This window comes from Mauremys mutica, chromosome 13, assembly GCF_020497125.1.
Source record: "Mauremys mutica isolate MM-2020 ecotype Southern chromosome 13, ASM2049712v1, whole genome shotgun sequence".
NCBI classification, from domain to species: Eukaryota; Metazoa; Chordata; order Testudines; family Geoemydidae; genus Mauremys; species Mauremys mutica.
Genome location: NC_059084.1, coordinates 53,507,916 through 53,523,795, shown reverse-complemented (window position 1 = coordinate 53,523,795; position 15,880 = coordinate 53,507,916). Strand labels below are relative to the sequence as shown.

The 15,880-nt window shown below is 45.5% G+C and overlaps 3 gene segments (V, D, J or C); all 3 read left to right on the top strand.

The window, feature by feature from the left end:
* The first annotated feature begins 541 nt into the window (after nt 1–541).
* On the top strand, nt 542–1,287 carry LOC123347158. The segment is given in 2 exon segments: nt 542–734; nt 872–1,287. Coding segments are annotated over 2 exon segments (402 nt in total).
* An 8,059-nt stretch (nt 1,288–9,346) lies between these two features.
* On the top strand, nt 9,347–10,484 carry LOC123348559. The segment is given in 2 exon segments: nt 9,347–9,449; nt 9,911–10,484. Coding segments are annotated over 2 exon segments (417 nt in total).
* A 1,288-nt stretch (nt 10,485–11,772) lies between these two features.
* Nucleotides 11,773–13,245, top strand: LOC123347748. The segment is given in 2 exon segments: nt 11,773–11,818; nt 12,431–13,245. Coding segments are annotated over 2 exon segments (396 nt in total).
* Nucleotides 13,246–15,880: the final 2,635 nt, after the last annotated feature.

The window sequence follows — 15,880 nt, the reverse complement described above, 5'->3', positions numbered from 1 at the left end:
TGCAGAAACTGGCCTCGGAAAGACAAGGATCGCGCAGCCATGTCTGTGCCCTGTATGACTGTGAATCCTCCCTGCACTTTCAGACGATAATCTTTTCTTCCCAGTTATTGTGAACATTCTTAGCTAGATACACAGCGGATCCGGACTGGTGTAGCTCGAGTGATTCCAGCCGATTTACACTGATTTACTGCCGCTGGGGGATTGACCCTGAATCTTTTCCCAGAGCATCAGACGGATTGTGCAGCTACTAAACACGGGATAGTCCGACTGGCGTAAAGATAAGAAACACTCCGAGCTGCTTAGCAAAACGTTCCCCACAAGGGGCCGCTGTTCGACCACGGACTCGCCTCCCAGGCAGCGCGGTCTCAGGCGGGCAGTTCAGAGCCCCGCTGTTTAACGTGGTCTCGGATCCCCCCCGCCCCCGCAATTTCTCCTCCCCCTCCCCTCCAGCTCTGTGCAGCAGCCAGAGAGCCGAGGGCGGGGGCAGCACCGGACTGGCTGCGTGGTTAGCACCGCAGTCACTCAGCAGAGGAGACCAGCGCCAGCTGCCTATGTTTTTAAGGCATCTCCTCCCTGAGTAAAACCTCCCCCCGCCCCTCCAGCTCCTCCTCACAGCTGGGGAAGGAGAGGAAGAAGCTTCATTCTTGGGCTTTAGGGAGAATTTTTCATCCCACTTCATCCCTGAAATATGTTCCTCCCCTGGGTCTCTGTTCTTACACTACTTCCGGTTCTGGGTGAGTAGCGTGTCCGCACCGTGTCCGGGTGAACAGGGTGTCTGCAGTATTTCAGCTTGGGAGGTAGATAAGCATTTCATGTTCAAACCAAGAGGCGTCTACGTGGTTATATAAGCGCTTTATTATAATTTTTATAGAAGGGGCTAATGGAGAGTCCGTGACACAGCCTGATGACCGAGTGACTGTATCCCAAGGGGAGCCAGTGCTGCTGAAATGCGCCTATGACACTTCCTATGTGCCTACACTCTGGTGGTACGAGCACTACGCGAATGAAGCCCCTCGCCTCTTGCTGGGAGACTATGAAGCATCGGGTGAGGAGGAGAGAAGGAGCCGGCGAGGGTTCTCCGCCACACCCGACAAACAGGGGAAGACCTTCCACCTGAAGAAAAACTCCAGTGAACTGCGCGACTCCGCCGTCTATTACTGCGCCATGAGCGACACGGTGATTGCGCCCAGCAGGGTCGCTGCACAAAAGCCCGCTGACGGAAGATGAGGAGACACAAAGATTTTGTGGTTTAGCTGCCCAAATGGTTTTAATCTGCGTAGCAACTATGGTGTGAACGGTCCAGATTCCAGATGGCCAGGGGCGGCTGTAGGAATTTGGCCGCCCCAAGCAGTCATGCCTGCGGGAGGTGCACCGGAGCCGCGGGACCAGCGGACCTCCCGCAGGCATGACTGCGGAGGATCTGGTGGTCCCGCGGCTCCAGTGGACCTCCCGCAGCTGCGGAGGGTTCGCTGGTCCTGCGGCTCCGGTGGAGCATCCGCAGGCATGCCTGCGGGAGGTCCAGCCAAGCCGCGGGACTAGCGAACCCTCCACAGTCATGACTGCGGGAGGTCCGCGGGAGCCGCCTGCCGCCCTGCCGGCAAAATGCCACCCCACGCGCGCGCTTGGCGCGCTGGGGTCTGGAGCCGGCCCTGAAGATGGTGTTAATCTGCCCATGTCCCCTGGAGTCAATGGCGCAGATCCCACGTTGGCGCTAACTGGTCATAGCTGCGCTAAAAAATGGTCCAGTTCCTCATTTATTTTGAAGCAGTGAACGTCCTAGGAATCATTTGAGCTACTCCAGTTTACAGCAGCGGAGGCTCTGACCCGTTACATATCTATGGGATTGTGAAACTAAAAATGCAACGTGTTACTTTTCCCCAACAGGATACCTAAAAATGCAAATCCTGTCATTACTTTTTCCACAATTAGTTCCTTTTGTAAATCCCCAGGTGTCTCTTGTGTGAAGGTTTTAGAAATGGAATGAGGTAGAAATTGGGAAGGTAGGAACATTGGAATTACCAGACTCTATCAGAACAGAGGGCCATCCGGTTCACTGTTCGCTCTTTAACTGTATCTGCTCCCAGATGCTTCTGAGGAAGGGACGAGACAAGACACCTGGCACTGGGTAATTATGGGATATTCTCTGATAGGGAAGTTTTTCCCCTAATCCTGGACAAATGTCAATTTGTTTGAGACTGCAGAGTTTCATCCACCTTGAAATTGTATCAAGTATCAGAGGAGTAGCCGTGTTAGTCTGGATCTGTAAAAGCAGCAAAGAGTCCTGTGGCACCTTCTAGACTAACAGACGTTTTGGAGCATGAGCTTTCATGGGTGAATACCCACTTCGTAGGATACATGTCATCCGATGAAGTGGGTATTCACCCACGAAAGCTCATGCTCCAAAACGTTTGTTAGTCTATAAGGTGCCACAGGACTCTTTGCTGCTTGAAATTGTAGAGACCTCATCAGGGACACTCTGGGATTTGTTTATCCATATAATCATCCTTACAAAAAATCCTGGTAAACTGTTGACATCACATATATAGTCTTGTACCAATGAATTCCAAAGGGTGATTGGTTAACGTGATAATGAATTTCCATGAACCATTCACCCGTTTAAACAAGGATTTGTTCATTGGAAATCTACAATTTAAGGACCAAACTATGAACTTTCTACTCAAATGTTATTTCCACCTTAACATGTCAGTGTGAAAGCTGAAAATCCACCTCAGTTAGACAGACATGTAAATGCCTCCAAAAGGCTAGTCATCGGGGAGCTACTAGGTACTAAATGGAATGATTAATAATAAGTGGCAAGATTAGCAAGGAAGCTGAACACGTTTTTATCTCCCAAAGGAGCTGCCCAAAAATAACTCCTTTTTTGTGCCATGTGCTAGCAATGCCGCTCTGCCATGTACATTGGCCAAACCGGACAGTCTCTATGCAAAAGAATAAATGGACACAAATCTGACATCAGGAATCATAACATTCAAAAACCAGTGGGAGAACACTTCAACCTCTCTAACCACTCAGTGACAGACTTGAAGGTGGCAATTTTGCAAGAAAAAACTTCAAAAACAGACTCCAAAGAGAGACTGCTGAACTCGAATTAATATGCAAATTAGATACAATTAACTCAGGCTTAAACAGAGACTGGGAATGGTTGGGTCATTACACTAATTGAATCTAGTTCCCCATGTTAAATTCTCCTCACACCTTCTATGGGTCATCTTAATTATCACTTCAAAAGTTTTTTTTCTCCTGCTGCTGATAACTCATCTCAATTGATTAGACTCTGCCTGTTGGTATGCATACTTCCACCTTTTCATGTTCTCTGTATGTATAAATATCTCCTGTCTGTGTGTTCCATTCTATGCATCCGAAGAAGTGAGCTGTAGCTCAGGAAAGCTCATGCTGAAATAAATTTGTTAGTCTCTAAGGTGCCACAAGTACTCCTGTTCTTTTTCCTTTTTTGAACACTACTTAAAGGGGGCAACTTAAGGCATTTAACAACAGTGGCCACTAGCCGAGAATCTGGCCACATAATTCCCTTTCCATAACATGAGTCAGCTTTTGCAGCTATTACACATGGGAGTAGTTAAAAGAGAAACACTCTAAGCTGCTTTGGAAAAATAACTTCCTCCCTTTTAACGCATGGGGGCGATGTTTTATCACCAACTCCCCTCTCAGGCAGGGCTGTCATTTCAGAGCCTGGTGTTCAATGTGGTCTCCCCTATCCCCGCCATTTCTCCTCCCCACGCTCTCTCAGACACTGTGGAGAAGCCAGACAGTATCATTCAAGGGCGAGATCAGACTGCTGTGTGGTTAGGATCACTGTCATTCTACAGATCAAAGAGTTTCTCACCACTGAAGCTGTACATATATGTAAGGCATCGCTCAGAATAAGACCTCTCTTCCCATCCCCTCTTCATCTCTGGAGAAAGAAAAAGGAGGAAGATTAATTCGCTGGTGTTGGGGAGAAGGTTCTATCCCAGCTGGTAGCCGGACAATGTTCGTCAACTGGATCTCAGTTACTGTGATCCTTTCCATTCTCGGTGCGTATTAACTCAGAAATGTGTCAGAACTATTGGCCCAGATCCTCAGACTTCAGCCGAGTTAAATCAGGTTAAGCCAGCTGAGAATTTGAATCCAGTTTCTTTTTATCCCTCTAGTTTAATATACATGGTGGAAGTTTGGAAGGGTCAGAAATACCCCTGCTTCAGGGCATAAACCTACTTCAAACTGATTAATAGATTCTTAGATTTTATACAGGAGGGACCATTCTCATCTAGTCAGACAACCTGTGTGATAAAGGCCACAGAATTTCACCAGTCTTTCCTGCAATAATACCAGCATTTCTGGTTGAGCTATAAAATACCTTGTAGAAAGAGGGATCTAAATGAGGATAGTTTCACCCATAATTGGCTTTGGAAGGGTGTTTGGCACCTGTCTTCCTTTGAAGTAACTTGCTCTGGCCACAGTCCTGGGAGGACTTCTGATCTGATCCTGTTTGGGAATTCCAAGATTTCCAAGAGAGGATGATAAAGTTAACCATTGTATCGGGGCTTACAATATTTTTCCTCCACTACCCCTAGCATTTATCAAGGAACTAGAGAACTATATTTCAGTTTTGTTAAAAATAGCTACTTATCTTTTTGATCAAGGAAGCATTGAAACCATGAGGCATACCAGCCACTTTGGCAATATTCTTGTGGAAATATACTTTTTATTTTGTCCTTGGTGGAAATTATTAGTTCCTCATAGTATTTTTGGGGGGCAGAAGTCCAGACTTTTGCATTTCGAGCGCTGCATTCTTCCTTTTCCATCGCCGAAGCTGAGATGAAATATTCCCAAATGCCAGTGTATACACTGTTAGGGTTCGCTTTAAGTGTCAATGTTGTTCATTGCTTTCAGGATGCTCTGGGAGGTAGGTGACCCAGAGCAGGGTAATCCTCTGTCTCAAGGGTATATCTACACTGGAAATATCACAGCACTGTCGGGGGAACGCTCCCACGGCAGTGCTAAGTGCGAATGTGGTCGCGCCAGTGCTGGGAGAGAGGTCTCCCAGCGCTACTGGTAATCCACCTCCATGAGCCTGTGTGCGCTGGCGCTCAGACTTGCTGCATTCAGGGGAGTGATTTTTCACCCCTCGATCCAGCAAGTTAAGCTATAAAATGTATTGGGGGGTAGGGCAGAAGAAGGCTAATGGAGGAAGATAATTTTCCTTCCTTGCAGTAAGTAAACACGTCCATGGTTTATGTTCATGGCTCTACCTTGTGCAACTTTTGAAAAAAACAAAAACAAAAACAAAACAACAAAAAACCCTCCAACCTTATTATCCGAAGTAATGTGATGCCTTCGGCACCTAGATTATGTGTTTCACCCAGCGATTCAGAGAAATTAGTAAGTTCCCATTTTCTTTCCATCTATCTACCATATTTATCACAACTCATACACATTTATTTCCCCACCCAGGGGAGACACATGGACAGTCGGTGACACAGACTCAAGGCAGCATCTTTCTCTCTGAAGGGGCATCTTTGCTTCTGGACTGTACGTATCAGAGCTCTGTGCCTGCTCGTAGCTTCTGGTACGTCCAATATCCCACAGAGGCGCCCCGGCTCCTCCTGAGAGACTCTGAGGAGCAGGACGAGGAGGGATACAGGAAAGGATTCAAAGCCAAACACGACAAAAACTCCTACCCTCTGTGCAAAAACTCCACCCAGCTCAGTGACTCTGCTGTGTATTACTGCGCCATGAGCCCCACACTGAGCCACGGGGTGTTCCAGGAGGTACAAAAACCTCCCCAGCCACCCAGGAGCTCCTTCCGCCTTCATTCATCTCGAAACAATAGGCTAAAGTAGCCCCTCGCTCTGTGCCCAGGGCCTCATTTCCAGGGGCGGCTCTACGTTTTTGGCCGCCCCAAGCAGTCATGCCCGGGAGGTGCCCCGGAGCCGCGGGAGCAGCGGACCTCCCGCAGGCATGACTGCGGAGGGTCCGCTGATTGCGCGGCTTGGCTGGACCTCCCACAGCTGCGAACGGTTCGCAGGTCCGGCGGCTCCACTGGAGCTGCCGCAGTCATGCCTGCGGGAGGTCCAGCTGAGCCGCGGGACCAGCGAACCGTCCGCAGTCATGCCTGCGGCAGGTCCGGTCGTCCCGGGGCTCCGGTGGACCTCCCGCAGGCGTGACTGCGGCAGGTCCGCCGGCCCAGCCTGCCGCCCCCCCGGGAAAGGGCCGCCCCACGCGCGTGCTTGCCGCGCTGGGGTCTAGAGCCGGCCCTGCTCATTTCACTTCAGCGTTCCTTGGTCTATACAGAGTCTCGAGGTGGGGGGGAAAGCGCCCTGAGCTACCTAAAGACTGACTGCCTCTCCATGAGTATAATAAAGGATCCCACAGCAGATTTAGCCCTGCGCTAAGAATACACAGGCTTTTCCTGCCATCCAAGTGTTTAGGAACACAAAGGACTGATGCCTCTGAAGTCTGGGTCACTCAAGAACTCATCGTGTGACAAGTTCATAACAGGACACAGACAAAATAAAATTTCGTTTTCTTTAATGTTTTCAATAATTCTACCATGCTCCAATTCCCTCGTGTATCCTAGGCCAGGTTACTGTTAGGGCTAAAGGTTAGCATTAGGGTAAACATTTAAGGGGTCAAGGTTTTAGATTAGGGTGAGGTATAGGGTTATAACTGGGGTTATCATTAAGGAAAGTGCTGATAATTGTGGTTCGTATTAGGGTATATGTATCATTAGAGTTAGCATCAGGATCAGAGTAATGGTTCAAATTTATGGATAAAGTTAACAGTAAGGTTTATGGTTCTGGTTTAGGGTTAGTGTTATGGTTAGGTCGGGCTTTGTGATGAAGGTTACGATTAAGTGTTAGTGGTTTTGTGGTAAAGTTTGGGCAAAAAAGCATTAGTGACTGGGATTAGGGTTAAGAATTAACAATTATTGTACACAAATTTTAATTAAGTCAGGAGACATAGGACCATACTATATCATGTGTTTAATATACCCCAGTCTCCCACCTCCAAGAAAGATGCAGAAGAAGTTGCAGGAAACCTTCAAATGAGCAGTTGTAGGATAATAGAATCATAGAACTGGAAGGGACCTTGTGAGGTCATCTAGTCCAGTCCCCTACACTCAAAGCAGAACTTGAGTATTATCTAGCGACTATCCCTGACAGGTGTTTGTCCAGCCTGCTCTGAAAAATCCCCAACGATGGAGATTCCACAACCTTCTAGGCAATTTATTCCAGTGCTTAACTTTGATACTTAGGAAGTTTTTCCTAATGTCCAACCTAAAACCCTTGCTGCAATTTAAGTCCATTGCTTCTTGTCCTGTCCTCAGAGGTTAAGAACAATAATTTTCTCCCTCCTCCTTGTAACAACCTTTTATGTACTTCAAAATTGTTATCATATCCCCTCTCAGTCTTCTCTTCTCCACACTAAACAATTTTTTCAATCTTCCCTCATAGTTCATATTTTCTAGACCTTTAATCATTTGTGTCACTCTTCCCTGGACTTTCTCCAAGTTGTCCACATCTATCCTGAAATGTGGCATCCAGAACTGGACACAATAATCCAGTTGAGGCCTAATCAGTGCGGAGTAGAGCGGAAGAATCACTTCTCGTGTCTTGTTTACAACACTCCTGCTAATACATTCCAGAATGATATTTGCTTTTTTTGCAACAGTGTTGCACTGTTGATTCATATTTAGCTTCTGGTCCACTATGACCTCCAGATCCCCTTCTGCAATATTCCTATCTAGGCAGTAATTTTCCATTCAATTTGCATGCAACTGATTGTTCCTTCCTGAGTGGAGTAGGTTGCATTTGTCCTTACTGAATTTCATCCTACTTACTTCAGACCATTTCTCCAGTTTGTCCTGATCATTTTGAATTTTAATCCTATCCTCCAAAGCATTTGCAACCCCTCCCAGCTTGGTATCAGCCACAAACTTTATAATTGTACTCTCTATGTCATTATCTAAATCATTGATGAAGATATTGAACAGAACTGGACCCTGAACTGATCCCCAAGGGACCCCACTTGTTATGTCCTTCCAGCCTGACTGTGAACCACTGATAACTACTCTCTGGGAGCAATTTTCCAACCAGTTATGCACCCACCTTATAGTAGCTCCATCTAGGTTGTATTTCCCTAGTTTGTTTATGAGAAGGTCATGTGAGACAGTATCCAAAGCCTTACTAAATTCAAGATATACCAAATCTACAGCTCCTCCCCCGTCTACAAAGTTTGTTACCCCATCAAAGAAAGCTATCAGGTTGGTTTGACACAACTGGTTCTTGATAAATCCATGCTGACTGTTACTTATCACCACATTATATTCTGGGTGTTTGCAAACTGACTGCTTCATTATTTGCTCCATTATCTTTCCCGGTACAGAAGTTAAGATGACTGGTCTGTAATTCCCCAGGTTGTCCTTATTTCCCTTTTTATACATGGGCACTAGATTTGCCCTTTTCCAGTCTTCTGGAATGTCTCCTGTCTTCCAGGACTTTTCAAAGATCATTGCTGATGGCTCAGATATCTCCTGAGTCATCTCCTTGGGTATTCTAAGATGCATTTCATCAGGCCCTGGTGATTTGCAGACATCTAGCTTGTTTAAGTAATTTTGGACTTGTTCTTTCTCTATTTTAGACTCTGATCCTCATTTTGACTGGCATTCTCTATGTTAGACGTCCAATCACCACCAACCTTTTTGGTGAAAACCGAAACAAAGACGTTATTAAGCACCTCTTCCATTTCCACATTTTCTGTTATTGTCTTTCCCTCTCATTGAGTAAGGTGTCCACAGGGCCTTTCCCCCCCCCCCCCCCCGAACTCCTGTTAGCTAGAAGTTGGCTCATGCCCTGAAATATAAGAGTTTAGTTCATTCCAAAACAAATACATAACAATCCCACAAAAACAGGAAAGAAAGAAAAAGATAACACCATACCAATACTCTCCTCATTTTGGTGGTACAATTTCAACTGGGAAACAGCCTTATAACCAGTGATAGAGAAGAGAAAACTCCCACGTGGTGGCAGTGTTGCATTTGCAGGATACATCCCATCTATCAGTAACAGTTTCTCAAATCTGTACGCTCTGGAACTCTGCCTTCTACAGTCCCCACCTCCTCCTTCCTTTCGGAGAGACTCAGAAAGAATTCTTGAGCAAGGGGAGGGCACAAAAGGAAGACGCCCACCTGCATAGTGCTAGGAGAGAGGAGAAGTCCAAGGGATGCGATATAGATTTTAAAGGCATCACCGCCAAGACAATATTTTCGCTTTGTGCTTTTTTTTTTTTAATCTGGCAAAGAAAGAGGGGACAGCTTCTTCTTTGTGCAGACGATCAGGGGACGAGAAGAGGTGTAATGTTAACAATTATTACAATGAAAATGCCTCTGATTTTTGCTTTATGGGTTGTAGTGGTTTTTGTTTTAAGTGAGTGTGATTCAATTCCGCTACTTTAAATATTATATAATTTTCATTTTATAATCTGTAGTTATATTCTCATATCCTATATTGTATTCCGTTCCCCATACCTCTCAACCTCCCAACGCCCAAATGTGAAACCTGATAATTGAGAAAGATCCAATATGACGTACACAGAAAAGTATTAATGTGGAGAAATGAAAACGAGATGGGCTTCCCTTCCTTTCGTGAAAGTGGTTCTTTATCTCTGATGTAAATAGTTTTCAGCTATAAAAGGAAAAAGGACACAATTTTTTCTGGGGGACGGGATAAACGGGATAAGATAGATACTTGTGGGAGTAAACTGAATGAGATCTTGAGAAGTACGGGAGTGAGGAACCCGTCTACAATTACATTTGGGATCGCACCTGCCTTAGGAAATTATGAAAACCCCTGCCCTAATCAACTAGCAATTTTGTTTTCTATTGCAGGAAGGACCCGTGCAGACCCAGTAACTCAGCCAAAAGGCACCATTCCCGTCCACGAGGGAAAGCCGGTGCTTATTCGCTGCACTTTCGACTACTCTGGGGCTCCATATCTCTACTGGTACGAGCAGTATCCCCATGAAGCCCCTCGCCCGTTGCTTACACAATATGAAGCATCGGACGAGGAGGAGAAGAGACGCAGGCGAGGGTTCTCTGCTAAACTGGAGAAAGACTCCAAATCCTTCCATCTGGAGAAAAACTCCAGCGAAGTGAGCGACTCTGCTGTCTACTACTGCGCCTTGAGAGACACCGCGAGCAAAACCACCTGGGGAGGTGAACAAAAACCTCCCTGAGTGAGAAACACAAAGGACTGAAATAGCTGAGGTTGTGGGTGTCTCAAGAACTCAAAAGTGTTTGAATGTTCATAACCGGACCCAGAGAATGCAAATCCTTTCTCTTTAACACTTTCAATAACTCTGACATGTTCTAATCCCCATTCTTTACTCTGGTCCAGATGAGGGGTAGGGTCAAAGGTTAGGGGTAAGGGGCTGGGGTATTGTGTATATGGCAAGGAGTTAGAATTTAGGGTTACATGTATTGTTATTGGTAAGGGTTAGGGATTAAGGTTATGGTTATTTTAAGGTTTCAGTTTAGATTTGGGTTAAAGCTTTAGGATTGGAGCGTGGTTAGAAGCTAGAGGGTGGAAATTGGGGTTAGTGTTTTAATTTCGGGTTTAGGATTAGTGCTAAGCAGTTAGTGCTAGCAGTAGTTTAGGGGTAAGATTGCATTTCTAGTTACCATTTTCTTAGGGTTAGAGCAATTTTTGTGTCAGGTTAGGATTTAGGGTTAGGACTAGGATTAGAATTAGGATTGGGTTTCCATATAGTGTTAGGGTCAGCGTTAAATTTTTGATGAGGGTTGGGGACAGGATTAGGGGAAATTAGGATTAGAATTAGGAGCTGGCGTGAGGGTTAGGTAAGGGTAGTGGTACAGCTAAGGTTAGGGTTAGGTTAGGGTGAGGGTTCTGGCAATTTTTAGGTTAAGTTTAAGGTTAAGGTTGGTGTCCTGTTTAGGATTTCAGCATTAAGTTACAGCTCTGGGGGGATTAGGGTAAGGGGTTGGGATAAAGGTTCAGAGTTACCAGGAAACGCAGGTTCATAGTGGGTCAGGCTCCACCTTGTCCAGTATTCTGTCTCCAGAAGGAGCCTGCACAAGATGCCTCAGAGGAAGGTACAAGGAACCCTTTGCTGGATCGATATGGGAGAACCTGCCCTTAGAGAAAATGTATTTCTACTTCCCCCTCATTCGACATTATTTTACACCCTAGAGCAGGAAGTTTACCTCCTATACTCACTCAAATAATATTTTAATTGACCCCCTCAGTTTTTATTTTGGGTAAAACTAAGTGACCCTAAAAAAACCCAAACAAACAAATAAAACATCCTCTCTACAACGTCAAATGTGGAGCCCAGACCGACTGAAGCTTTCCATCTGCTCTGCGACGTATTCCCCACTGCTTAACAGATTTGCACACAAGGGGCCGCTGTTACCGCTGCAAGACCTATTCCATTTGTCTGCGGCACAGAGCCTGTTTCCTTTCATCCGCAGCTTCCTGTAATTCTTCTCCTCAGGCACGGTCAGAAAAAGTTCAAGGTCTCTCGCAGACAGAAAAGAGACACAAGCATACAACTAGCACCGCTGCTAAGCTATTGCAAAAGCAGAAATATAATATTTTTAAAGGCATCGCATCCAAAGCAAACTTTTGTCTTTGCTCTTCTGTGCATCAGGGAAAGAAAAGGACACAGCTGTGGATGTGGGAAAAGGGCAGATTTTGCAAAATTATTAAACAACAAATAGTTAAAACGGCCATGCCGCTCTCTTTCTCCTTCGTGGTTTTGATATTTTTTTGTTCAAGTGAGTATAATTTGTTTTGAACTATTTTATTGTTTTCCATTTTCTAAATTGCATTTTTGCAGCGGCCAAGACATTCTATTCTATTTTTCTTACCTTCCAATCTTTCAGTGCCTAAATATGAAACTATTAGCTGAGAGAGACACAACAGAAGGACATAGAAAATTATTCGTGTGAAAAAGAGATGGATTCCTTCCTTTTGTGTAAATGGTTATTTATTTCTGCTGTAAATTGCTTAAGAGTAAAAGGAATCTGGACACCATTTTTAAGAGGGGTAGATCATTTGATCGTTACCTGTTAGGTTCACTCCCTCTGGGGCACCTGGCATTGGCCACCGTCGGCATTCAGGATACTGGACTGGATGGACCTTTGATCTGACCCAGTATGGCCGTTTTAATGTTCTTAAGATAGGTAATTGTAGGAGTAAATTGAAGGAGAGCTTTGGAAGTAAGGCACACGTGAGAGGATGTTTCATGTTATGTTTGGCTGAGATTTTGGAAGGATTTTAAGGAAGTGAGGAGCCGATCTACAGTTCAGCTTGGGACCCCAAGTGCCTTAAGATTCTATGAAACTTCCAGCCCTGATCAATTACCAATTTTATTTTTTCTTTTGCAGAAAGGTCAGATGCAGACTCAGTAACTCAGCCCGAAGGCATCGTTCCCATCCATGAAGGAAAACCTGTGCTTCTTTATTGCACCTATGATTACTCTGGGTCTCCTGTACTCTACTGGTACGAGCAGTATCCCCATGAAGCCCCTCGCCTGTTGCTGACACAATATGGAGCCTCGGACGAGGAGGAGAAGAGACGCAGGCGAGGGTTCTCTGCTAAACTGGAGAAAGACTCCAAATCCTTCCACCTGGAGAAAAACTCCAGCGAAGTGAGCGACTCTGCTGTCTACTACTGCGCCTTGAGAGACACAGTGAGCAAAGCCACCTGGGAGCTGAACAAAAACCTCCCTGACTGACAGAAACACAAAGGGCTGAAATAGCCAAGATTTCGCGTGTCAAGCCCTCAGAGTGCAATCTCTGTTCCTTCATATCTTTGTTTTATTCTTCACCTTCTCCCCCAACTCTTTTTTTTTACCCTAGCCCTGGGTAGCATTTGGATTACAATTAGGAGTCAGGGATTAAAGGTTATTACGGTTTTATCTAATGTAGGTTAAATGTATGTGTATCACTGAGGTTAAGGATTAGGGTTGGAATACCAGTCAGTTTAAGGATTAGGGTTAGAGTTAACGCTTTGGGTTGGGGCACAGTCAGGAGCTAGAGGGGTGGAGATTAGAGTTACACCGATTAAGGGGGATGGGGGGCAAACTTTGTGTCCTGAGGCCCACACTGGGGTTCCAAAACTGTATGGAGGGCCGGGTAGGGAAGGCTGTGCCACCCCAAACAGCCTGGCCCTCGCCCCCTATCGGCCCCTCCCACTTCCCGCCCCCTGACTGCCCAGCTCAGAATCCCTGATCCTTCCAACCCCCCCTCCTTGTCCCCTGACCAAGACCTCCAGGGACCCTCACCCCTAACTGCCCCCAGGGACCCCATCCCCTATCCAACCCTCCTTCTCCCTGTCCCCTGACTGCCCCGACCCCTATCCACACCCCCGCTCCCTGACAGGCCCCCAGGACTCCCACACCTATCCAATCCCCCCTGTTCCCCATCCCCTTACTGTCCCCCCAACCTCCGCCCCAACCAACTGCCCCCTGCTCCCTGTCCACTGCTTAGTGGGGCAGGACGATCTGGCCCGCAGGTCGTAGTTTGCCCAGCGCTGGATTAAGGGTTAGTATTTAAGATTAGTGTGTAGGATTAGCATTAGGTTCGGGGTATGTATATAGTTTGTTATGGTTGGGGTAAATAAATCTTAGTGTCAGAGTAGGGGTAGAAGTTAATGTTTAGGGTTCTGTTTAGGACTGGGGCGATGTTTAAGATTAGGGACAGGGTGAGATTTAAAATTAAGATTAGAAGAAAGTTAGGGTGAAGGAGTTAGTTTCAGGATTATTTTTTAGGGTTAGGTTAGATTGAAGGCTGGGGCTGAAGTTATGTTTAGGGTGAGGGTTATTGAAGGGTTAAAATCCATATGCATTTTATATAACAACCTGGTATATGAATTGTGCCAGCTCTTACTCAGACCCAAAGTCCAGAGTTTGGTCAAGAGACCAGAGGCCTAGTGAATAGTGATTAGCAAAGAGAAAGCTGAGTAAACAGATAATCTTGTTTTCCTAAAATAGGCCTGGTCAGCAAATTGCCAAGTGTTGGAACTAAGAACTAAATAATTGTGTCTTATTCAGAGTTGCAAATTGAACAAAGGATCCCTGTTCCTATTCTGTCAGTCTCTTCTGTAGGGAACGTTCTTCCCACAGATCCAACCTTGAGTTTATGAAATGTTGGCACATGTCAGTATAAGATATGACATCCTTCCACCTCCCTTCCCAGGGACCAATGCCCTGCCTTAAGGAGACAATCTTTATTGTCATATACTTTCACTGTTTCTTTGCTTTAACCCCTAGGAATGTACCTGTTGGACAATCAAAGAAGTTGCTCCATTCCTATGGACCCCAAATCAGAATTCAACATATATAGATAGATAGATAGATAGATAGATAGATAGATAGATAGATAGATAGATAGATAATACTAATAACATTAATTAATACTTTGATAAAATGTTATTAGTATAATATATATATATATATTATACTAATAACATTTTATCAAAGTATTAATTAATGTTATTAGTATTATGTATATCTATATCTATATCTAAGTATTAATTAAATGTTAACTTGCTAACTTGAGACCATGGGCGGAGACATTGTGTAACCTTTTAACCGTTGGCTAATGTGCTATCTTGTCTTGCTGCAAAACCTATCCCGGGGTGTGGAACTGCCTATCCCATCACTTTCTCCCGCCCATGGAAAATCTATATATTCAATTCTAATCAATTGATTGACAGTGTCTCTGAGCCTAATAAGCGAGGTGACACTCCGCCAGTGCTGTGCATAATAAACTCCTATGTTTGGCCTCTACACAGTGTGGATTTATGTCCTTCAGTTATGTTTAGGCTTTCAGTTACGGTTAGGGAGATGTTAGGGTTTGGGGTGAGGATTCTAGTGTCGGTTATGGTCAGAGTGAGGCGTTATGGAGAGCATTAGGATTCTGAGTTAGGCTTTATGACTGAGATTTTGGGTTCAGATTAATATTAAAATCAGTTTTTTATTACCATTTTACTGTCCTAAACTGTACTGACCGCCGATCCCTGCTTCTGGGGTCTCTGTGCCGGGTCCGTAGCCAGGTGTAATCTCAGCACTGCACAAACATTACTGCACTTGTCTCACAAACACCACTGGGATGCTGGGAAGTGTCACTACACCCATTTTATCATACACGGGGAAAGTGAGGTACCGAGTGAGGTTTCTAGGTTTGTCTGGCGAGCTCACAAAAGAACTTGGGTGCGGTGAAGCTGAACATGCTTTTAGGTGCCTACGAAATCTCTGGGAGTCACAAAACTCAAGCTGGGTGCCCAGGTTCCCTATACCATGAGCTGGGACAGACGGACACCTCCGAATGGGATCCACAAAATCCAGCAGGCAGGCGGCTCCTCCCCTAAACTAGCCTACAGGGAGATACCAAGCTGAGTGGTGTGTGCTAAGCCCCGCCTCTCTCGGGGAGATGGGCGCCTAGATCTGGGCTGTAGGGAAAGACCTCTCTAGTCTAGAGTCTCACTTGCAAACCCTCTTTCCATTAAGCTGCGGGGGAGGAAGGAGGGGATCCCTTGTAACGTTTAGCCCAATAGTTAAGGTACTCACTGGGTTATGGGACGTTCTGGGTGGGCCGGAGGGGGAACCTCAGTGTCTTCTACTGAAGCTGTTCCGCAGTGGATAAATAATTTAAAAAAAAGTCTATTGGAGCAGAGGAGCCTGATTCTGGGATTTAGGCACCTACTTGCCACTTTAGGTGCCTAAATCCCTTTGTGACTCTAACTCTTAAGCGTGTTAAGATGAAGATAGGCGCCTAGAGGGATTCAGTGAGAGTTATGCATTTAGTAGATTTTAAAATAACACTAAGGGTACG